This window comes from Echinops telfairi, unplaced genomic scaffold (assembly GCF_000313985.2).
Source record: "Echinops telfairi isolate 266 unplaced genomic scaffold, ASM31398v2 ScPeMD7_7458;HRSCAF=8496, whole genome shotgun sequence".
In the NCBI taxonomy this organism is placed as follows: Eukaryota; Metazoa; Chordata; class Mammalia; order Afrosoricida; family Tenrecidae; genus Echinops; species Echinops telfairi.
Window position 1 is genome coordinate 6586288 of NW_022111358.1, and position 24259 is coordinate 6610546.

At 40.3% G+C, this 24259-nt stretch overlaps 2 protein-coding genes across 2 annotated transcripts in view; one reads left to right on the forward strand and one right to left on the reverse strand.

The window, feature by feature from the left end:
- The window catches only part of NF1 (neurofibromin 1), a 252880-nt gene that overhangs the window by 168435 nt on the left and 60186 nt on the right, over positions 1 to 24259 (forward strand). The gene's annotated exons all lie outside the window — the stretch shown is intronic.
- Positions 12791 to 23035, reverse strand: EVI2B (ecotropic viral integration site 2B). The gene is made up of 2 exons (XM_045299406.1): positions 23011 to 23035; positions 12791 to 15862 (listed from the first exon to the last, which is right to left on the reverse strand). The coding sequence occupies exon 2, from the start codon at positions 15844 to 15846 to the stop codon at positions 14536 to 14538; it is 1311 nt and encodes a 436-aa protein (XP_045155341.1). The 5' UTR covers positions 15847 to 15862; positions 23011 to 23035; the 3' UTR covers positions 12791 to 14535.

A 24259-nucleotide genomic window follows, 5' to 3' on the forward strand; every position in this document is an offset into this window, starting at 1 on the left:
TATCAAGGGTTCATGAGGGGGGGTGGAGCGGGGAGGGAGGGGAAAAATGAGCTGATGCCAGGGTCTTAGGTGGAAAGCAAATGTTTTGAGAATGATGAGGGCAATGAATGTACAAATATGCTTTACATAATTGATGTATGTATGGATTGTGATAAGAGTTGTATGTGCCCTTAATAAAATGATTTTTTAAAATAAATATATTATAAATATTTTTTTAAAATGTTACTAAGGATCAATATGCCAAACACTTAAAATCTCTGCTTTTAATTTCAGTAAGCTCTGCTACATCAAGGTAGCTATCTAGCTCCATCATACCAGTCGTTTTATATAAGAGAACAGACATGTTAGTTCATTAATTAATGGATTCAAATGAATTTGGGTTCAGGCTGTATCAGGGTTAGATTCTGCTGCATATAATAGAAAATTTTAATATAGTCAAGGTGACAGTGTTATTCAGTTCAATTTTGGGGACATACCAAAGTATTTCCTATTTTTTAAAAGTTCTCAGAAAACTGGGGATAGGGTTATAATTTAGTATATTTAAAATATAGGAATTTGAAATAAAGTAATAGGTTATTTTCACTCAGAAAAATAATCATTTTTATAGGCCTGCATTTGTTATGATTTATTTTAGGTGTTATTCAGAAATATAAAGCCTTTTATTTGCTACATTAAACACTTTTTTCCCCTCTTAAGATAAAAATCTGTCAAATTCCTTCTCAGAAGGGCCACACGGAAGGCCTGATAAATCCATGGTGTGGTATAACATTGTTTATGGTTTTTATTTGTTTATCTCATTAATCATGTTAGATTTGCATGTGTTTATTTGTATATTTAAAATCTTTCAGTAAGTGAAAGCCACGATTGATAGCTCTTCAGAAACAGTAACAGGAGTCACGGTTCCCTGAGGGAACAGGAAGAGAGGGTGGGGATAGGGAGCTGATAGCATTGATGACTATAACCCCACTCAGTGGGACTGAACAACAGTATTGTATGTGAATGGACAATATTGGATTGCATAAGCTATGGGAGGGGCGCTATTATATAGAAAAAATAAATAAGGGTTCCAGGGGGAGTAGGTTGGGGAGGGAGGGGATAAAGGGAAGCCGATATCAAGGAGTTCAAAAAGAAAGAAGATGTTTTGAAATGGTGGTAGTAATTGTACAATACTGCTTGACTTAATTAAATGTTATGATATCTGTAAGAGCTCCCAATAAAGTGATTAAAAAAAATTTTTTTTAATTCCTGTCAAATCAGGAATTGGAACTTCTTAAATCCATAAACTCTTTTCTAGATTGAGCAATAAATTAACATATTCTTCTATGAGCCATGGTGACCTGGAATATGTGTTACATTGTGAAAACGGTGACAGAAAGTACCTATCAGGGAACAGCGGTCCTGTGTTCATCAACAGCTGGAAACCTGACCAGTAAGCCTTTACTGCCTTTAAAAAAAAGCATTTTATTGGCGCACACTTCACAAATCATAAAATTTAATCATTCAGTCATATTAAGAAGAGTTGTGCAATTCTTTTTTTTTTTTTTTTGAGTTGTGCAATTCTTACCACAATTTCAGAACATTTTCTTTTTGCACTCATTGTTAGCTCCCATTTCCCTTCACTCTCCCCTGCCATGCCTCTAGGTGATAATTCACCCAGCTGCTGTCACTGTAGATTTACCTAGCCTGGATTTCATATACAGAAAATGGTAGAAAACACAAACAGGAAGCAAACAAGCACAACTCAACACTACTGACCAGGCAAAACAGAAAAACCTGAATTCAACAGAAAGCAGAAAATACTGAAAACTGAATCAACTTTAAAATGAGTCAGAAGGGAGATTAAGTGATAAGATATTACATTTTTAACCTAACCATGCCTGCCATAGTTGACTTTACAATGCTCCATTGGATAATGAGCTCTTCCTGGACTGGGGTCAGAGGGAATTCACTGGAGGCTTAATCCATGTGAGGACCCTGCAAATGGATGTTGGGCTTCCACTGTTGTCCGTAGCCACCTGCAAACCAGGTTTCACAATTTAAGTCTCTGATGCCATTCCTTCCTTTGGATTTGGATTATATTATTTACAATCCTTGGATCACACAGACGGCATACTTTTATGTGGACTTAATTGATTCCTCACTTCGATGGCTGGGTGCTTGAAGACAAGCGTTTAAGACCCCAGACACTATTTTTTCTGATAACCAAACACCATCTAGTTTCTTCACCACACTTTGTTCTAGCACCCATATCTTCAGTGATCTCTTCATGAGAGTGAGTATCAAGCAGGGCAATGTCATAGACTTAATTGTTCTTAAATTGGAACTAGAATTAAGCGAGAACCCAAAACCCATTTGTTTATATATGGTTTGTAGATGTCTCAAGCTCATTTTAGAGACATCACTATTATTTTGTGATAGTGAACAGTATAAATCATCCTCCTGGGGTATAAAGTATTTCTATTGATAGTGTCATTAATTTAGCCAATGGTTTAGAATTTAAAACACTGTTGAGAAAAGGGAATTATACAAGTATCGAACAACTTCAGACCCCAGTACACAAATTGTTGACTTCCACAGATTAAACTCTTAAGTGACAGAGGACACTTTACACAAATAATGGGGGTTGGTGCTAGGATAAAGCTTTCAGTAACACTCGCCGACAAAGGCAGAAGCGTCCCTACCAGACTAAGGAATACATGCCATAAGAAAGCCTGGAGAGCACTAAAATAGTAAATAAATGGTAGTCCCAGGCCACCATTCATTGAGCACTCTCAAAACAAGAGATCTGAACTGAAGTCCAACAGCCACCAATTCCATAACATGGGGACAGCGGCCATCTGCGTTGGCTCCCACTAGAGCAGTGCAGCCTAAGTCCAAGGGAGTATGTCCGTTCCTTACATCTGCTGCAGGTGAGTTTTAGGGAAAGCCCTGTTTGTTTAGTGGAATTTCCACATCAGATCCTTCTGGTGTAGCCTTTGAAGGATGTTGTGTGCCTCAAAAGTACAGTCTAAAGTCCCAATAGGATAGCACAAGCCTGGGTCATCAAGTGCTGGATAAAAACTAGGTCAAACGTGGCCAGTTAGGAACACAGAACCAGGCATATTGTCCTCTTGGAATCTGTTTAAGTATTGTTAAGCATTTCTCCCCAGTAGACGGCTGCTGCATCTGGTTTACACCCCATCAGAAGTGTAATCGCCTTCTCCGAGACATGCACACCCCTCTTCCCTATCTTGACTTGAATTTCTAGTAAGGTTCACATCACTCTTATAGCAATGTCTCTCTTGATTTGGAGTGACCTTAACACAATGTTTCATCACCTCGTGCATGTGAAAGTTGGACATTGAATAAAGAAAACTGATAAAGAATCAATGCATTTAAATTGTGGTGCTGAAGAAGAGTACTGAAAGTACCATGGAGGGCTAAAAGGACAAACTTGTCTGTCTCGGAAGAAGTACAGACAGTCCTCCTTAGAGGCAAGGATGGCAAGACTTCCCCCCTTGTACTCTGGACATGTGATCAGGAGAGGCTAATCCCTGGAAAAGGACATTGTGAGTTAACTGCCAAATCTCTGAGAATCCCTGGCCCAAGCAAATTGCCACAAAACCTAACTATCAGAATAAGAATCAGTTCAGTGGCTGTGCATTTGGTTGGTTTTTGTGTTTTGTTTTGTTACCAGCCTTGTTGCTGAGGGCAGTGGTGGTTCAGTGGTAGAATTTCTTCTTTCCATGCATGAGACACAGGTTTGATCCCTAACCAGTGGCCCTTAAGAGTAGGCCTACATACCTGGTCAGTGGGGGCTTGTGTATTGCTGTGACTCAGATCAGGTTCAACAGAACTTCCCGACTAAGACAGACAAGGAAGAAGGACCTAATAATCTACTTAAAAACTCAGCCATTAAAAATCCAATTGACCACAACTGCCCGAGACTGTTGTGAACGGTGGAAACCTAATGAGCCAGTTCTACCTTGCCCTACAATGAGTATGGGACTGATCCTACTGCAGCCACAGCTTGTTGCCAAAACTTAATCAGTTGTTTTGTAGAATGTCCCTTATTCTGGATTTGTCTCTTTGCTTCCTGTGGTAATTACATAATCTGGTGTCAATTTGAGGATTCAGAGTGAAGGGGTGGAGTCTAGCCCATCAATCAGATCATAGCCAAGAGTGCTCTGTGGGGGCATGGACTTCTCCTGAGAATTCTGGGAACTCCTGTATTCCTCCCTAGAGGTGGGAAACACTCTCTCTGCTCAGTCCCTGCGAGACATCTTTGTTGACAAGCCACATGGAGACAGGCTGATGGCAGCCAGTGCCCTGAGCTGGAGAAATAAGTGGAGACCCCTGCCAGTGCTGAGATATTTATGACGGCACTGGATCCACAAGACTTACCACCCACTGGCCTGTGATTTTCCTGCATTTGGCATCATTGCATGTGTTTGGTGAGGCTTAAGAGGACTTTATAGATTGGTATCAGATATACGGGCTAATACCAGACTTATGGACTTGATTTGGACTGGGCTGGGATGTTTTCTCAATATACAATTGCTCTTGTATATAAAGCTCTTTTTTGTTGTTGTTGTTTTGTAATCATTTTATTGGGAGCTATTACAGATATAACATTCCATAGCTCAATCATAGCAAGCAGTGTTGTACAGTTGTTGCCACGGTCAGTTTCAAAACATTTTCTTTTTTCTTGAACTCCTTGATATCAGCTCCCCTCTATCACCTCTCTCTGCCTATCCCCACCCTCCCCCATGTATATAAAGCTCTTAAAAAATTTTTTTATTAAAATATTTTATTGGGGACTCTTACTCTTGTTACAATCCATATATCGATTGCATCAGGCGAATTTGTACGTATGTTGCCTTCATTCTTTTCTAGACATTTGCTTTCTATTGAGCCCTTGGTGTCAGCTCCTCTTTTTAAAAAATGTTTTAGCTCTTTCTTATATACATATGCGTGTCTCTCTATTTGTTTCTTTAATCAACCCAGAGTAGCACAATTCCCTGCCCCCTATATTTCCTATAAATGGTTTCTAATAGTAGTAACAAATGGCTTTTTTTTTTTTTGCATTATCATGCAATAGTTTTAAAGTAATACCAGTATTGCAACAAACAGATTAAATACTACTGAATAAAGGTCAAGATTTCTTTACGTCTGTTTGTCCTTACAATACATTTCAGTTATAATGTTTTTGTCTATGTTTTGACATCCAGTAAGTTTGGTTCATTTCAATTTGTTTTTTGGTTTTTAGGAATTGCTTAAGTCAGAACTCTCGAACCTGGTTTATTCCAAGAACTCTCTTCTTTTCTGTTCCCTCTACTCTGCTCCCTTCCTACTCCTTCCGATTGCTGATCACTTGTACTAGATTTTGGTTATATTTTAGCAGTATTTCTTTTTGCTGTATGTGCATGTAGTATATATTCCTACCCCTTGCCCTTCTTATTATAAAAGGTTTCATACTATATGTACTCATATAGGGGTTTTGTTTTATTTATTTTTAAACACTTTATTTTTGTTTGAGTGGAGCTTTACAGCGCAAATTAGTTCCCATTCAACAGTCTATACACATTTTATTTCCTGACGGTGGTTCTAATCCCCTCTGTAGCAGCGCGCTTATCATTTCCTCCCTAGGGTCCCTGTTTCTATTTGCCGTCTTTTCTGCTCCTTCCTGCCTCTGACCTTTGTTTTGGAGCAAATGCTGCCCTTTTGTTCTCGTGTAGTTGAATGTTCTGAATAGCACCTTTCTCTTAGGTGTGACTGTTCGCATCATAGCCCCGTCTGGGAACCCTGGTGGCCTGATGGGTTACACATTGAACTGTTAACCTGTAAGGTCAGCAGTTCAAACCCACCACCTGCTCTGAAGGAGAAAGAATGGGGCTATCTTGTCTTGTAAAGATTTACACCCCTGGGAACCCTGGGGAGCAGTCCTACTCTGTCTTCTAGGGTTACTGAGTCAGAACAGACCTGACGATTGTTGGTACTGATTGGCTGAAAGGTGATTTCCTGTAGTGGGTTTAGTTCCATGTTTTGAAGGGTCATACTCTTGGGGTTCCACAGGTAAGTCCACTAAGACAGGACTTTGTATATTTTTATGATTTTCTTTTTCTGTGTTTGCCCCCACTCTACCCACGACCTTCTATTGCACCCCCAATAAGAGTGATACTTAATGGTAGTTCTTCTCTTCTCAGGCTCGTGTGTGCTGGTTTGTGTGGTTAACCCTTTGGACTAGGTGTTTCTTTGAATTTGTCATTTTCCTTTTTCACGTTTGTTTTGAGCTCAAAGAGACCAATAGTTAAACATCAGGTGACTTATTTGCACGCGTAAGACCTCAGTCTCCATTCACCAATGGGGGATATAAAACTGCCTTTGTGGACGGTGCTGTGCCAATTGTCCCCAGAGACTATGTTCTTAAGCCCTCAAGCCGAGTGGCTCAATCCCTCAAGGTGTTTGATGATGGTTAAGAAGTCCGCATAACTTTTCCCTCTGCTCTACTCTAGTCCTGGATATACTTGCAGCACATACAAATATGTATGTAGAAATATCTTCTGCCTAAATATATGCTCCTAAATGTATTCCTATACACCAACCCATACCTGTTTAGTTTATATATCTACCTGTGTATCCACCCATATTAGTGTGTGCTGTGAACATTATTTCCATATTGTGCATTTACTGCCATTGCCCTTTACTCCTGTGTCTTCCAGTGTCTATTTTGCCTTGGTCATGTTTGTTTACTGCTTCCTTACTGTGCATTGCCTTCTCTTTCACCCATGTTAATACAAGTCGATGATCTAGTTAGTCATTGCCCCTCACTCCTCATCCATCAAAGAATGTTTCTTTCTGTGTGTAATCCTTTTACTGCCTTTTTATAATAGTGGTCCTTTTTAATTTACTTATTTCACTGATCCTGATATCCTCCAGGTTCATCCATATTGTAAGATGTTTTGTGATTTCTTCTTTATCTTCAATGTTAGATAAAATTTCATTGTGTGTATTTTACTATAATTTGTTCATTCAGTGCTGGTATGAACACGAATATGGTTATATATACTTAGTAACCTTTTTTTTTTAGTATTTTATTTATTTTTAATTTAGTCGTCTTACTTGGGGCTCGTACAACTCTTATCACCATCCATCCATCCATCCATCCATCCATCCATTGTGTCAAGCACATTTGTACATTTGTTGTCATCATCATTCTCAAAACATTTGCTTCCTACTTGAGCCCTTGGTATCAGCTCCTCATTTTTCCCCTCCCTCCTCGCACTCCCCTCATGAACTCTTGATAATGTATTATTATTTTGTCATATCTTAACTGTCCGACAGTATTTTAAATATATTTTCATTAAATGATATATTGTGTTTGTAATATATCTTGAAGATATGTCACTCCTTCATTCTCTGATGTATAGGTAGTACTCTTGGAATGTACTGTAGTTTATTCAACTAGCTACTTGTTGATGGGCATCTGCTACTACAAATAATGTTGCAGTGAGTAACCTTGTATCTAAGTAACTTAATAGTTTTGCCAGTGAATCTTGGAGAAAAATTCCTGGAGCATTGCTGTAAAACAGGGTACCTGCATTTGGGACTACTCTGGAAATAACCAAATTCCTTTCCCTGGATTATACCATTTTGTAATCCTTATCAACAATATGTACATATTTCTGCAAAACTTCACCATGAACTTTGCTGAACTTTAGGATTTTGCCATTCTGTAGGTAAATAGTATTTTGGTGTGGATACGAATGCACTTGGCTTTATGAGAGAAGCTATGTATCTTTATATGTTTCCAAAGGGATCATTTAAATTTTTTCTTCTGTCAACATCTGCCTATGGTTTTCACATCTTTTGGTTATATGTAAGTATTTTCTCTATCTATATAAGAGCTTTTTGACATTTAGAGATGTTAGCATTTAAGTTGCCAAAATTTTTTTTCCAGTTTGCCATTTTTCTGTTGACTTAGTTTTGTTGAGTTTGTATGTGTGTGTGTGTGTGTGTGTGTTCTTGTTTTTTGCTTTTATGATTGTCATGTAATGGATTTACTTTTTTTTTGCACTAAGATTTTCATCTCTGCTAAGAACGTTTTTAGATTATAAAGGAGTTCACACGTTTTCTCCCATCACTTGTGTGATTTCTGTTTTATATTTACATCTCTGGTCTAGTTGGTGTTTATCCTGATGTAGTATGAAGTATGAGTCCAATTTTATCCTTTCCCAAATGTCTATCCAGTTGTCCCAACACCACTTCCACTGATTGGGGATGTGAGTCTGTTTCTGTCCTTTCCATCTTCTATCATTGATCTGTTTATCTACTCAGACACCAGTACCACTGGGTTTTAATTATAGGTACTGAGATATTTTGCCTCTTTACTTTTTGATTAGTACTTGGTAATAACCCCCCCCCCCAATCAAACTCACTCATGGAGTCATTGCAAACTCATAGCGACCCCCTGTGGATTTCTGAGACTGTAACTGTTTACTGAGTAGACAGCCCAGTCTTTCTCCCATGGAGCTGCTAGTGGTTTTGAACTGTTGACCATGTAGATTGCAGCCCAACAGGTAACCTCTACACCACCATGGCTCCCCTGTAGGAGCCACATAATTACATATAATTCATTTGCACCTTTTGTCCACCACCAAATATGTGTGAAAAATGTACATTTCAAGGAGTCTTAGTGGTGTCCACATCTATTCTGTCCTACAGGGTAGTTATGAATAAGAACCAACTTGATGACAGTGGGTTTGTTTTGGGGTATATGTATGTTTGAGTACATGAAGTACGTGCACGTTGGCTCAATAGTCAAGAAAAGAATGCTAGACCACGAATCTGGAAGCAGAACCAGTGCTTCGGGCCGCGTCAGCAAGTCACAAGAGAGCCCTCGTGGCAAGGTTGAGTAAGCACCGGACTGCTAACCTCAAGGTTGGCAGTTTAAAACCATCGACTGTGGAATCTGATCCTGTAAAGCAGGGTCCTCAAACTTTTTAAACAGGGGGCCAGTTCACTGTCCCTCAGACCCATTGGAGGGCCGGACTATAGTTTAAAAAAAAACTATGAACAAATTCCTGTGCACACTGCACATATCTTATTTTGAAGTAAAAAAACAAACGGCAAAAACACCCGGCGTCCTTTGCGGGCCACGTGTGGCCCACGGGCGGTAGTTTGAGGATGCCTGCTATAAAGATTTTACAGCCTCAGAAACCCTGCATAGGGTCACCATGAGTCAGAATCAACTTTCTGGCAGTGTGTTTGGTTTTTTGGGGTAATTCTGTTCTCATAAAGGGTTACTATGAGTCACGTAACCAACTCGTTGGGTTTTTTTTTTTTTTCATTTGTAAGGCACTCACAATGAGTCCTTGGATGTTGATAGAAAGGCTGGATGGGGTTTGGACCCCTCAGGGGCTCCTTGGGAGATGCCGTAGAGCAGGAACAACCTCTGTAGCTTTGCTCTAAATTGGAGGACCCAAAGGCACACAACAACAACAACGGGGTTTGTTTTGTTTTCCTGAATCTGGTTAATGCCAATCTCTTAACAGCATAGCTGGTAACCGTCTGGTATATGGTTAGTTCCCCTGCTCTCCTGGTTCTTTTTGAAATAAACTCTCTTACTGGAACCTAATTGCTTTGTCTTTTCTGCAGGTCCTACTTTGTTCCAGTAGTTTCTTCTGCCCTGTATTTCTAGCTTCCATTTCTCTCTGCGCATGAAGCAAGGGTTGTCACTATTTGACTGCTCAGCTTCCACTGACCTCAGTTGGGGGAAGGTCGCCTCCAGTAAATATTAAATCTCGTTTCCCCCTTGGCAGATAATTTTTTTTTTTTAAGGCTGCTACCAGTAGTCTGTTTCTGTTGTTGTCGTCGTCCAAACGATAACACAGAAGGCAATGTAGCCTGTGGTGTTTGAAGAAACCAGATATGACTATGAATAGAAAACCAGCACCTGGTTTATCCAAGAGAGTGGGTATTTCCCTCTGTCCGTCACTCAAGAGGTGAAGAAAGAAGGTGGTTTAAAAAAAAAGAAGATGAAATGTGCAAAGAGCTCCTTAAGTAGGTATCTTATATGTAAAATGAATAGGTTGAAATAAATCAAGGTACATTAAAGACTTGGACAAATAAAAAACCAAAACTCCCTGCCATTGAGATGATTCAGACTCCTAGGGACTCTATAGAACAGAGTGGAACAGTCCCTGTGGGGTTCCGAGATGGTATATCTTTACTAGAGTGGGTTTACTCAAAGAACACTAAGAAACTCTCAAACTGGCCATTGCTGCTGGAAAACTAAAACAAGTGAAAGAAACGTTTTAATGTGGCAAGCAGAAGAGAACCAGGATGATGTGGCAGTAAACATCCAGATACATAAGATCAAAGAAGGTGCCCCCACCACCCATGCCAACCCCCACCCCAGAGAAAACGTTTCAGTGATCACAAGCCGGGGTTTAACAATCAGTGGAGGATGCCAGTTGTTACTAAAGATGGGACTTTTATGAGACTTTCTTGGAAGACCACCAGTGGCCGTGGAGTGAGTTCTGACTCGTGGCGACCCCCGTGTGTGTCAGAGTAGAGCTACACTCCACACTGTGGGCTGGGCCAGGGGTTTTGATTTTGGTTTTGTGTCCGTCCACTCTCCCGCCCCCATCTGAGAAGCTGATTGCCAGACTTTCTCCCAAGGCACCTCTGGGTGGAGTCCAACTATAACACCCTTTCAGTGAGCAGCTGAGCGTTTAACTGTTAGCACCACTGGGACTCCTCTCGGAAGATAGTGTTACAAAAATCTATTCCTTTTGGAAACCACAAAACTACAAGTGGTTCCTCCAAGACTAAGCTGTCAATAGGGCCACCTACTTTTATTCTAATTGACATGTTGGGGTGGGGGTATGCAGAGAACTTTATTGTCCATCTCTACTTTGACAAAAGGTAGATCCCACTCCTAACTCTGTGAAAACTCAGATTCATCCATTTTCAGATAATGAAGAAAAGATGAAATTTTCCATATCAGGTATTTTAGGAGTCTAGGTGTATAGTGCCAGAAATAAGAATTTAGTGGAATTTGAGGACATCTGTATTTCTATACAATGTTTTTCCTGGGAGAGGGGGGATTGCTTAAAATTTAAATGATGTTTTAACGCATTTTTGGTTTTGTTTTTTACCTTTATAAAAATTCATTTTGTTTGGGTGCTTAAGGCATAATTAATTAACTTTTAAAAAATAATCTTTTAAATTAAATGACTCTTACAGCTCTTTTTACAATCCATACATTGATTGTATCAGGCATGCTTGTATATATGCTGCCTTCATTCATTTCCAGACATTTATTTTCTATTGAGCCCTTGGTATCAGCTCTTTGTGTTTTTTCCCACTCTTCCCTACCCCCACCCCTGCCATGCCCCCTTGGTAGATTATAAATTATTATTTTCTTTTAAATCATTTTATTGGGGGCTTGTACAATTTTTATCAAAATCCATTGTGTCAAACACATTTATACATTTGTTGCCATCATCATTCTCAAAACATTTCCTTTCTATTTGAACCCTTGGTATCAGCTCCTCTTTTTTCTCCTCCCACCCTGCCCCCCCATGAACCCTTGATAATTTCTAAATTATTGTTATTTTGTCATGTCTTACACTGTCTGACGTTACCCTTCACCCACTTTCCTGTTGTCTGTCCCCCAGGGAGGGGGTTATATGTAGATCCTTGTGATCGGTTCCCCTTTTCTACCCCAACTTCCCTCTGCCCCTCCTGCTATCACTACTCTCATTATTAGTCCTGAGGGGTTTATCTGTCCTGGATTCCTGTGTTTCCGGTTCTTATCTGCACCAGTGTACATCCTTTGGTGTAGCCAGATTTTTTAGGTAGAATTGGGATCATGATAGCTGGGAGGAGGAAGCATTTAGGAACTAGAGGAAAGTTATATGTTTCATTATTGCTACCCTGCACCCTGACTGGCTCATCTCCTCCCTGCGATCCTTCTATAAGGGGATGTTCAGTCGCCTACAGATGGACTTTGGGTCCCCACTGCTCAGTCCCTCTCATTCACAATGATACGATTTTTTTGTCTTTGATGCCTGAAAGCTGATCCCATCAATACTTCATGATCGCACAGGCTGGTGGGCTTCTTCCATGTGGGCTTTGTTCCTTCTGAGCTAGATGGCCGCTTGTTTACTTACAAGCCTTTAAGATCCCAAACGCTGTATCTTTTGATAGCCGGGCAGGCACCATCAGCTTTTCTCAGCACATTTGCTTATGGACCTGCTGTGTCTTCAGCAATCATGCAGGGAAGGTGAGCATCATGGGATGCCAGTTTAATCGAACAAAGTGTTCTTGCACTGATCATTCCATTTTCCACAGATGGGCTTTGGATCTCTGTTCCACCACCCCTCATTCTCAACAGTATGTTATTGTTTGTTTGTTTGATGAAGAATAAAGTTTTTTGAGATCAGTTTAAAATCTGTGCTTCCCCCAACAAGTTAAGACCATGCCTACATTTTATGGTATTTGCCATGTTTTTTTCAAGGTAAGGATCTCCAGCCTAACTCCGAATTTATGTTTACCATGTTTATTTACCACTATAGGAAGCATCTGTTTGCTCAAGCATACCTTTTAATCTCTCATTCTCCACAAATTTAGAGTATTTACTTAATACTTGGAATATTATTTTAGAACATGGGAGTATATATTTAATTTCATCTTCTCCCTCACCCAACTTTGAAATGGAAAAACAAAGTTTTTATTTATTAAGTGAACATTTACATACAACTTTTCAAGAAAAATATCTATTAGACAATATTAGGTCCAAAAGTAGATTGCTTGTTTCCAAAGTGGTTGCATTATTGACATACATTCCATCCATATGTTTAAAATGCAATATTGTATACTTTAAAGATAGGTACTATAGCCAGTAAATAAATCATAATGCTAATTTTCATAAAATAAGTTTCACATAACATAGATGGACCTGGAGGGCATGGGCTAGGTGAAATAAAGAAATAAGCACCTAAGGACGAATATTATATGATCCCTCCTTTTTCAGAAGAAACGTTTGTTTGTTTTGGTGTTCCTGAGAGGGTTGTCTCAACAACACAACAGTCCTGGTGCGGGCTGAGCCCATTGCTGACCTACTGGGTCAGTCTGTCTCACGGTGGGTCTGCCCCTTTGGCACTGACCCTTTACTTAGGCAAGCATGCTAGCCTCTTCAGAGCACTGGTCCTTCCCGGTAACACAAGTAGTACACAAAGTCTCACTAGCCTCACTTCTAAGGAGCATTCTGGCTGTACTTCTCTCAAGACAGATTTATTCATTCTTTTGGCAGTTGGTGCTATATACAATATACTTTGTCACCATTCAAGTGCATCATGTCTTCTTCAGTCGTCCTTCAAACATAGACATCTAGAAAGAGATCATTGTCTGCTGGTGGTTCTCAGAGATTGCATAGGGGGAGGGGAAAATACCCTTTAGATCATAAACATTTATGTTTGTTTTGGTGATATGCAAAAAATGGCACCGAATGAGCACCGAATGAGCAAGGCAAAAGTGTGTGTTTGAGAACACATAGGTGGATATGAGCATATGAGTAGGTTCAGCTGTGTACATAGCTGAGAACAGAGAGAAGTGTCTATAGGTACATGCAGATATGTGGGTGCAAATGCATTAAGTGAAGCCACAAATACAGATCCCCCTATGGACATAATCAAATACCTTCAAAGATGGCTTTTCTGGGTTTAAAGCCTAAGGCTCGCGGGACAACTCAATCAATTGCCATAGTTCACAGAAATCATGATCTGTCTCCCCGTGAAGTGAGTAGGACCTAAGATTGTAAAAGCTTACAAGGAGCCACAATAACAGGACTCTTCTTCACCAGAGAAAGACAGCAAGAAGCTAACTGAACGTCATCCACCCTGAGACCAGAGGAACTAGATGTTGCCTGGCAACCAACCTTGAGCATCCTGACCAGGGTCATAATAGATGGCCCTGGATTCAATGGCAGAAAAATTATGGAGCAGACTCAGATTTCACCCCACACCCCACCAAAAAGAAAGACCAAACTGCAGCAGTAGAAAATGAAGGGCTTCTTGCGACTAAGACCCCAAGACACTCTAAAACTGGAGTAGAGTCTAGCCCCATAGCACGCAAAGCAGGCTTCCCATAAGAGTGATACGCCACTTAAAATCATCAGAATGAGACCCTCAGTCACTTAAAAAGCACGGATGAGAAGAAAAGGAGGCAGGGAAACTAGAGGAGCACCGGAAACAGAAGAAACAACATAAGGAGAATATAGACAACTGGTGATAAATGTAACTTACTCACTGAACTCTTTGTGTGGAAATTGTCAAATGGAAACAACTTGCTGGGCAAACTTCCCCCAAGATTCAGTTAAAAATACTGTTCTATCTGTGCACATGTTTTTAAAACAGTTTTCAAGTAGTTCGTGAATGAAAATGAAAAATGACCACCTATTGTTGTTTTATACATTTCATCACATGAAAGAAAACAGAAGATGGGTCTTTTAAGAAAGATGGGAAATCAGCCATAAGCCAGTTGTAGAATTTAAAATTCTTCAGGTGGGAGTGGCAGGGAATCGTTGAACTCTTGACCAGGGTCAGATGGAAGAGAGAGTTCCTGACACTGGGCCTCGGTGGGCTCTGGTGGCGCTCCCATCAAATCTTCAGGTGGTGGGGGCAAGTTAAGTGAGTCAGGGGAAGGTGGAAATGGCTGTTGGATCTCAGCATTGTGATCTTCACAAGTGTCTTTGAGACAGAGCAGAGGTGGTGGAGCATTGGTCGGATCATTTGGAAGAGGAGATTCCATTGTGGGTGGAGGCTCGTCAGACTGCTTACTACCCTCCTGTCCTTCCACATCAGAAAGAGGAGGAGGTGGGAGCAGGTCTACGTCATCTGAGGAGGAAACAGCAGTGCCGATGGTTGTTCCATCAGCACTCTCCTCTGATGTACCAGTCACTTGATCTTTTGTTTTCCCTGTTGTAGGGTTGTTGGCATCTTCCACATTTTCAGTTGATTCAAACAACTTAATTTCTAAGTCATCTGCTAACAGTGTACTTTTGCTGGGTTTCCAGGTCATAAGGGAAACAATTGACATACGTTTTCCAGGCACCTCATTTTCTCTCATGTTATCAATGCATATGTCTGGAGTTTGACCATCAGCAAATGGAGACCTACCAGCCCAATTTTGATCATTTGCAACTGGTTTTCTCAAGCATTTCCATATTAAAATCATGGCTATAGCTACCAGCATCAAAGTCAGAATTACACCGATAGTTATAGCAGCTGTTGAGCCAGAATTAGTTTTATGTGGGTATTGTTTGGGGGTGGTTTCTAGTATGAATCCTGGTGTAACTATGGGTGAATCCTTGACCTTGGAAGTTGCTTGAGCAGTGGATGGCGTCCGTCTGCTAGAAGAGGTGTGAGCAGGTGATGGTGGCTGTTGCACAGAGCTGGAGACAAGTGGTGGCGGTGAGCGTTCGGTGGAAGTGTGAGCTGATTGGGCTGGTAGTTGAGCAGAGGTGAGCACAGGTTTGTCTGTCTGTCTGGAGGAGGTGTTAGCCAATAGTATTGGGTGTCTGGTGATGTTAGAGGCAGGTGGTTGCTCAGTAGCGGTCAGGGCTGCTGGTTTTCCAGCAGAGGCATAGGCTGGCATGGGTGGTCCTACAGTGACTTGGGTAGGTAAAGTTGGTTGGCCAGAAGAACTGTTGAATTGAGACTCCACTGAAGCACCTGATCCTGGCATGCTCACTAGAGTAGGCTGTGGCTGCCGCTCTGTTGTAGCAGCCTCTGTCTCTGAGAAAACGGCGTTGTTCAGGCATCCACAGCAGACAACTAAGATGACATACTTGAGATCCATTTCAGAGTGCTTCCTCCTTAGCAGCATTTTTTAAATAAAGGACAGAAAAGAAAGACAATTAAGGTATCATTGGGGGTCAAAAGTTATGCTTGACTTTTTTTGTTACAATGCCTGACCTAAGGTAAATAAGTATTTGATAAGTATTTATTATTTCTGAATTTGGAATTAATAGACCATACACCAAACCTTGAGTACACACTTAACTGATCATATAGCATTTGAGCCTCTCGCTTCCTCTATGAAATCTGTACCTGCCCTGCTGACCCTCTGCCTCATTACATTGCTCTCCTTCGTTGCACAGTGACGTTTCAGATACGTAGACACTGCGCGCTGTTCCAAAGTGCACGTGCTCGCTCGCTCTCATTTTAGCCCTTTGCTGCTAGAAAGACCTTGATCCTGCTGCCTTGAAGGTCATCAGTGACACCCATCTGGTATCAAAACCAGTGTTCTTTTCGTTTTCTTTGCTTCTTAAGGCCACATTGATACTGTTAACTTTCTCCACTACTATTTGAGTTGCGTTTTGTAAGTAACGCCAGTCTTCCTTTCATGATTCTCGTACTTTTCTCTTCTGCGTCATAAATATGGATGCTTACTATTCTGTTCTCCACCCTATCACCTTGTCTTTGTTCCCACTTCTGTAAGCAGTGAGTTCGCTGTATGTCCTAACTCTCAAACGTACACATCTGGCCCAAATCATCTTAGTTCGCCTTCTCTTTTTGTGACCTCTTGGTGGACATTTCCATGTGTTATCCCTCTAGCAGTTCAACATGTTTAAACCAAATTCATCTTCATCTCAACTCCTCTCCCAGCCTCTCTGTTTCTGTTCATTGAGCCACATCTGTAAGTTTTCTATGTACAGGACCCATGTTATTAGTATTCTTTGCCCCACCCTCGGTGTAAAGCAGCACTGTGCTAAAATTTTTTCTTTTTTAATGGTTCAACCCAAAGTCATGGGCTCCAATCCTGACGTGATCGTTGGCTTTGGCTGCATGCACTTTCTCTAACTGGGCAGTGTTTCAGTCTGTCATTCCTCGAGCTGCTCTGGGTCAGAATCAACTCGACAGCCCCAGCAACCACCGCAGCAGCATCCTGATGAGGTGGTCACACAGTCCTGCTGCTCTCAGTCATTCATTTATTGGCCACTGTTTTTGTGTCGGGCCCTGTTCTAGGCTTAGAAGATTGAAAGGAAAAAAATGATGATAGTTTTTGCCTTTGAGTTTTCCACAATTTAATGGTAGAAATAAATAGGTGATTACTGATCAGAATTTGCTAAGTATGCTCAGAAAGGTCTGCAGAAAATGTACAGAGGAATTAACCTAGCCTGGGAAGGTACCAGGGAAGGTTCCCCAGAAGAGGCAAAATTTCAACTGAATCTTAAAAGATGTTTAAGAATGAATTAAGACTCAAAACATTCTAGCCAGAGGAGACAGCCCAGGGACTCAGCAAGAGAGAGGCAGGGACATGTAAGGCTGGCAGGCTGGGCTTTGATAGTGGGATGCGGTAGGTGCTCAAAATTGAAGAGTTAGACCCAGTTATATTTCTGCCACTTTGCTTATATAATCAAAAGGAATTTCACATTCCCTCCTAATCTCAATGGTGGCTTCATCTCTATAAAGTGAGGAGTTAGGGTAAGACAGTTCTATTTTCAGTTATTTCTTAACATATAGCGAAGAAAGCTCACAAAAGTGCTAGGTTCTGGTGGATATGGTAGGGGAAAGCATGATTAGAAACTTCAGTTTCTCTGATTAGTAGGCCAATTTGAAAGATTTGATATCTTGTTGCAAGCTTACACCCACCCTCAACCTCTCCCCAGCCCCCACCCACCCCACCCACACACACAGTTTTGCAAATACACAAACACTTTCAGGTACTTTTCATTGCTTACCCTCTACCACTTTGTATACAGTGACACTTTAGTAGATGACAGTGTGATATCTACCCCACCCCACCCCGTATTGTCTGTTTTCTGTCACTCCAAACCTAACTTTAAAACAATCCTCCTTGAAACTGTCTTAAATACCCCTGATGAATTCATCTTAAACTCATGTGTGATCTCCTGTTTGATAGATACCTGTTGTCTTCAAGATGAAGTCATTCAAGATAAAAGCCTTAGTCTCACTGTGGGATAAGCTTTGGGCTACAAGGTCAACAGTTCAAATCCATCAGTCACTATGGGGGAGAAAGAAGAGGCTTTCTGCTCTGATAGAGATTTACAGTCTTGGAAACCCTATTTATAGGGTTGTTGTGAGTCAGAATCAACTTGATCAGAGTGGGCTTGGATTTTATTCACTCGCCAATTAATTAATCTTAAACGTATGTATGATCCTCTGTTTGAGAGTTGCTCAGTGCCTTCAAGATAGCATGCTAAGCTCAGCTCTTTAAATGGTTATTTTCGGCATTTTCCTCCATCTGGCTTAAGTTTACAAGTACAGATGGGACAACTCATGATTGAAACTTCTGCAGCCAAATTGCACCCCTTCCCACCTTCTTTCTAAAACACACTTTCAGTTATGCTGGTTTTCACCCAAAATGGGTTATTTCCAAACCCTGTCTCTTCCCCCGCCTGACTGCCTATCTAAACTTATTCTCATCTTTTAAACCTCAGCTTAAATTTCCCTTCCTAAACCCAAGTTTTCTGGCCCGACCGCAGCCCAAACAGATCAGCACTCTCTGAGTCCCGATACTTTTTATTATCTTTGTGGTTCCTTAGATAATTCATATTGTATGTACCTCATTTACTCTTTCAGTCTCTTCAATAGTTATGTTTTAATTATTACTCTTCATTTTCTTTTTATTAATCCTAAAGAAAGCAGGAAGAGACAAAAAAGAAAATAGGTAATTTATGTCAAGCATTCTCTGCTGGTCTACCCCAGCTGTTTTGTTCCCTTGGAAACTTTGTTTCACTTAAAACCTTTCATGACTCTTTCACAGAGAGACTCGAATGAGTGAGACAGTTTGTCCAAGGTTCCATCATTATTAGGGATAGGAACATCTGTTTCCAAATCACAGCTCTTTCTACTCAATCTTACTGCCCCTGTTTTTATATTTTGATTCTTCTACAGCATAATGATAAAAAAATAAGATTATCTGCTCCCATAAAGATGTACAGCCTTGAAAGTCCAAACATACAGCAATACTCTGCCCTACAAGCTGCTCTGAGTCGGAATTGACTGGGTGAGTAGCAGATAGTGATACGTAAAGAGAAGCCTAGTATAGGTTCAGTGTTTACCAAGCCAGACACATGGAAACATACACATCCATATAGTCACTTTTTCTTTTTTCAGTTTTTATTCTTTTTAAATACTTTTTTAAGGTTTATTTTTGTGCCATATTTTTCCTACTAATACTTCCATAAGAATGTAAGCAAATATGGCAAAATCTCAGTTCTGCTTTTTATCAATTTTGCAAATATTTTCTTAGGAAAAACAGTTGAAACTTTAGGCATCAGTATAAGTGCTTGACTCATCTCTATATAGTCCTCACCCATCCACTCTTTTCCCGTTAGTCTTATAAATAACAAAAGGATGAAGGTGGGGGTGGCAGTGAAGAGCTTCATTAAAAACATTGTTCTTCACAGTTTCATTTTCATTTTTTAAAAAAAGCTCCCCGAAGCAACAGAATATATAGGCCACGAATTGTCTTCAGCCAAAAATGTTTCCTCTTTTGATAGTTTGCTTAAAATAAAGAACCCATACTGTTCCTCTTTTCAGTTAGCTGAGCAAAAGCATTAGAAAAAGAAGAACCCAAGTGGGAACAGAATTAAAAACCTAGCTCAGGTTTGTAAGATTGATCTTGATACGTTCACATCCTCTTTCGTCAAGCGGATATAGACAGGATGCTCAATGGGTGACATTTTTGTTTGCCCTTTAAAGATTACAGGGGCATGAAAACCAGTTCCAGTTTCTACCCACTCGACCACCTCCTTTCCATCTTTTAGTTAGCTCTCCACCCTCTGAGGATCTGTTACATCAGGGTGCTGGGATCTGAGTTAGCCTTCCTGCTGTGACAATTCAGAATCATTGAGAAAAGAAGACGCGCGCTTTTTCAAAAGGAGAAACACAAGGCCTAATTGTGAAGAAGCTGACTTTTCCCAGCTCAGTGATACTGAGGCGAGTGTTGGTACCGCTGTGGAAAGTTTTGACTTACATATTCAACTGTTACGTGATGAGTATACCTACAATGATGTTGGCAGGGAGACAGGAAGAACACCATGGAACAGGGGAATAGAAAATAAAAACAACTTGGGATAAAATGAAAAGGCAATGTTTAAGATGTACAAGATAGTAAAAAAGTACATAGAACAAAAATTATAGTAAAAATCAAATACATTTTAAAAGGGGGGGGCAGGCACAGGTAGGCTGACTAATGAAGGCACTGAGAAGAAAAGTAAATGAAAGGTGGAAGCAGGTGCTGGTTAGGTCATTAGAGCCTGGGGGAGAAGACCTGCGGATGGAAGAAGCACCCATGCACTGCTGCTCTCACCACTGGGCTGTGTTTGTGGGTGCAGGGACCCCGTGCCGAGTAGCTGCCTTTCTAACACAGAGGACTCTTTCCAAACGCACTCATCTTTCCTTTCAGGCTCACATTGCTGCGGCGTCTCTGAGTGCCTTCCTCCCTTTGCACCACCTAGAACTTCCCCGAATCATGTCTGCTAATTACTGAAAGAATCGGTGTATACACTGTGGGTGACTTTTCTGGAAATCCCTGTCTACTGCTCAGGCATAATCCAAATTTGTCAAGCTTCAGATGGCAGCATTTTATCCATTATTTTAGACTGGCATTTGGGGGTTGGGTCCTGTGCTTTTCCTGATTAATCTTTTTCTAAAAAATAAGAAAAGGCAGTTACAGTGAAGCAAGAGTCTGTGTGTATTTGAAATGTTCTAATAAACATAATGCTTAATCTAAGGGATTTAGTCATGAAACTAGATGATGCCTTTTAAAGGGTACCAAAGAGATAATAGAGATTCTATATATGCCAGGCCAAAGGCAAGAATAGGCGGCAGTATCAAAATACCTATGTTCTAGTGACTTTAATAGGAACCCTGGTGGCATGGTCGTTACATGTTGGGCTGCTAACCACAGGGTCAGCAGTTCGAAATTACCAGCTGCTCTGCAGGACAAAGAGAAGGCTTTCTACTCCCACAAAGACTTAGCAGTCTTGGGAACCCACCGGAGCAATTCTACCCTGTCCTGTAGAGTTGTTAGGAGTTGGAAACAACTCGATGGCAATGAGTTTTTAATAGAAAAAAGTAACAATGCAGATATAGTAGGCTAAATTTAGTAGCATAATATATATGTTTAACTGGTATAGTTGTGAAACCATAAAAGGAAGAAAACAGCAATTTTATATCTTGAGGAAGGGCTCAAAAGGAAATTGACCTTGAGCTAGTAGAGGAAGTATTTGATACCGATCTTTTATCTGGAGCACCCACTAAATGCTAGGCACTCCCCTGTTTTCATGAGCTAGATGGTAGTATCTTCATCTCGCAGATCAGAAACTTAAGACTGAAAGAGTTAGGTAACTTTACAATGTCACTTTTTCAAGTAGTAGCACTGTTACAGCAAGCATGTCAATCCTGTACTAAAGCCCACTCCTTCTGTTATACTTTACTATCTTTGCTGCACTGCATTTCAGAAGTAAGATTTGGCAGAAGAGTGGCTTATGAAGAAAGGAGATGTAAACTCTCTGCGAACAGGAATGTAAACACTTTTGTAACTAACAGGTTGTAAAGGGCAAGAAAAGAACTTTTAGAATGCCCGCTTTAGTTTTGTGATTCTCTAAAAAGAAAACCAAACGAGTGCTCCAGTTTTGAATGGCTAACCTATGAACTGTCAAAATAAATTTGGGCCAATTTTTAAAACATTGGGCATTGATGGGTCTTAAATTTACATTTAGCAAATTGAAACTCAAAATTCATGAATCCTTTCTAAATAGAATTATGTAGGAATTGAAAAACATAAGCACATTTAAATTTGGACTAACCTTTGAGAAATATAGAGAGAAACCCTATTTAAAAGGAAATACAAATCTTCACAAAGGGACTTCAAAAAAGAATATGGGGAAATGGAATTAAAGGATAGTGGAATGTGTCCATGAAGTTGTTGAAGCTCCTTATATATTTTTTTACTTATGTAATAGAAATCCAGAATTGACTTGTATGTGGAAGATTATGAGATTTTCTGCTCCCATAAACATTAGTTGTGAAAAACCCACAGGAGCAGTTCTGCCGCATCTTACTGGGTCACTGGGAGTCAGAGCGGAGTCGATGGCCGTGAGCTTGGATTTGGGGATTAATAGAAAGACATTCATATAAAATGTCAAAATGGGTGTATTACCACCTGTGAATTTATTATTTCTTGAAATGATCAGTCTGTATAGATACTGCAGTGTGAATTTTGGAAGGTATTTACTTCATAATTGTGCTTTGCTCACAGGTAAGCCTCTCTTAGAAGCGTGAGCCATTTCTGTTTATGCTGTGGGAATTAACAAAAAAGTTTTCTTGGGTATGTCTTCCTTTGTTTACGTCAAGACACAGATAACGTGATATAAATATGTACACTGTGTGGATTTGTATACATACATTTGCTCACAGCATTTTTGTCCTAGCAAGTTTTTAAAATGAGCCATAGTATATTCATCTTAAATACCAACGTCTGTTAAAGATGAAGCACTTAGGATAAGGCTAAAGCACAGTACCTACTTTCCTATTCAAACAAAGTGAAGATAGAAATTAAAGACCATGTAAGTTTCATTGTTTATATTACGCCAGAAAAATGTTAAGACAGCAGACTAGAGTTATTAGCAGTTAGTATCTTGGAGTGTTTCGCGTCATTCATCTCCCATGGGTTCTATCTCAGCCTTAGCTTTATCTGCCACACCTGTGGTTTACATTCTTTTAGTTACAGAACTTGGGTTAAAAAAAACACATTTTGATTGAGTAAACATAAAAGGCTTATATTATGAAAGCCTAGGTAAAAATCTTCCCCCAAGGCAAATAGAGCACAGTATTTTTTATTCCGTACATCAAAGTCACGAAACCTGATAGAGACATCTTTATCAAAGTTGTTTCCCTTGAGTGTAAAATACTATGACACAGTTAGTTTACAAAATAAATTTTACACACAACACAATCATACCCAACTGCCTATGTGAAACTTTCTTACCTCAGCTGTACCTTCTCTTGTAGAATTCTACGCTCTTGTTCTAACTGGACATTTTGGTGATTTGGCTAAGAAAGCAAAAGGGGTGGTCCGATTCAGATCAGAAAGGTCCCCTAGCAAACGGAAATGGTTTCTGGAGAAAAGAGGAAGTTTATCAATAGTCTGTTCCGGAAGTGCAATAAGCCACAAAATGACTAAGAGATGTAAGACTTTAGCAAAACTTACTTCGAAACAAATTTAGAGGTACATGATTTGAGTGCTTTTAATTAATGCTTGTAACTAAATCATTGAGATTCTTTAGTAATATGATTAGAGCATCTCAATGTGGTGTAATTTAAATATTTAGAATGCTCCCCTAGAGAGGGAGGGAGGGAGTCTGTCCTCTAAGGAGAAGCTGCAGCAAGCTTTCTTGAGGACAAATGATGTGTTCTGTTTATTGTCTGACCTTAGCCAAGGTGTTCCCCTTCTGAATCACTATTTTCTCTGGAGGATTAACTGTTCCTTTATTGGATCGTATCGAGGATTGAAAAAGATAACAAGTATAAATGCTACACACACAGGGTAGAACTGTCCCTGTGAGTTTCTGAGAAGGTGCCGTCTTAATTAATGTCCATTGTTTTACCTCTCTAGTTTCTAATACTCTCTACTTGATTCCTAAGGGTTGTAATAACCATTGTGATAGCTACCCAGAACTCATACACGAAATTCATGATTATAAAGCATTTATTAAGGGAAGTTAAGTTGTGATGTCGGTGAGAAATGCTCAGGGTAGTTATTTAACCATGGCATGTTACAGAGTTTCAAATCTGCTCATAAATGCCCAAAGGGGCTCACCACTCAGCTGTAAACCTCAATTCAAGCTCTGTGGGTCAGCAAGCCTAACCTCCCCAAGTACGTGCCCAGAGGGAGCCTACAGTACAAGTCAGCTTCTTGCATAAAAGCACTCATCTTCACTCGCTTCAGGGATTGGGAAGGCCGTCACTGTCCTATGCTCTGCTCTGGCCCCGGGTTCTGTTGCTGCTCCTATGATGGTATAGCTGTCATCTGGATCCGGGAGGTTCACTGGGCAGGGATTTTGAGTCCAGAGGAGCCTCCCCTCCCAGCTCTTGCTGGTAATGAGATCCCTCTTTCTGCTTCTCAGAAGACTTTTTTTATACACAACAGGATGCCATGCCAGAGATTCCAAATTACTCACAGGTGAATCCTGTCAGTATCTCCTCCTCCCACCCCCCACTCCCCGGTTTTACCAGAC

Excerpts from the sequence above, each read along its gene's own strand:
- EVI2B (XM_045299406.1), bottom strand. The coding sequence starts at position 15,846 with ATGGATCTCAAGTATGTCATCTTAGTTGTCTGCTGTGGATGCCTGAAC.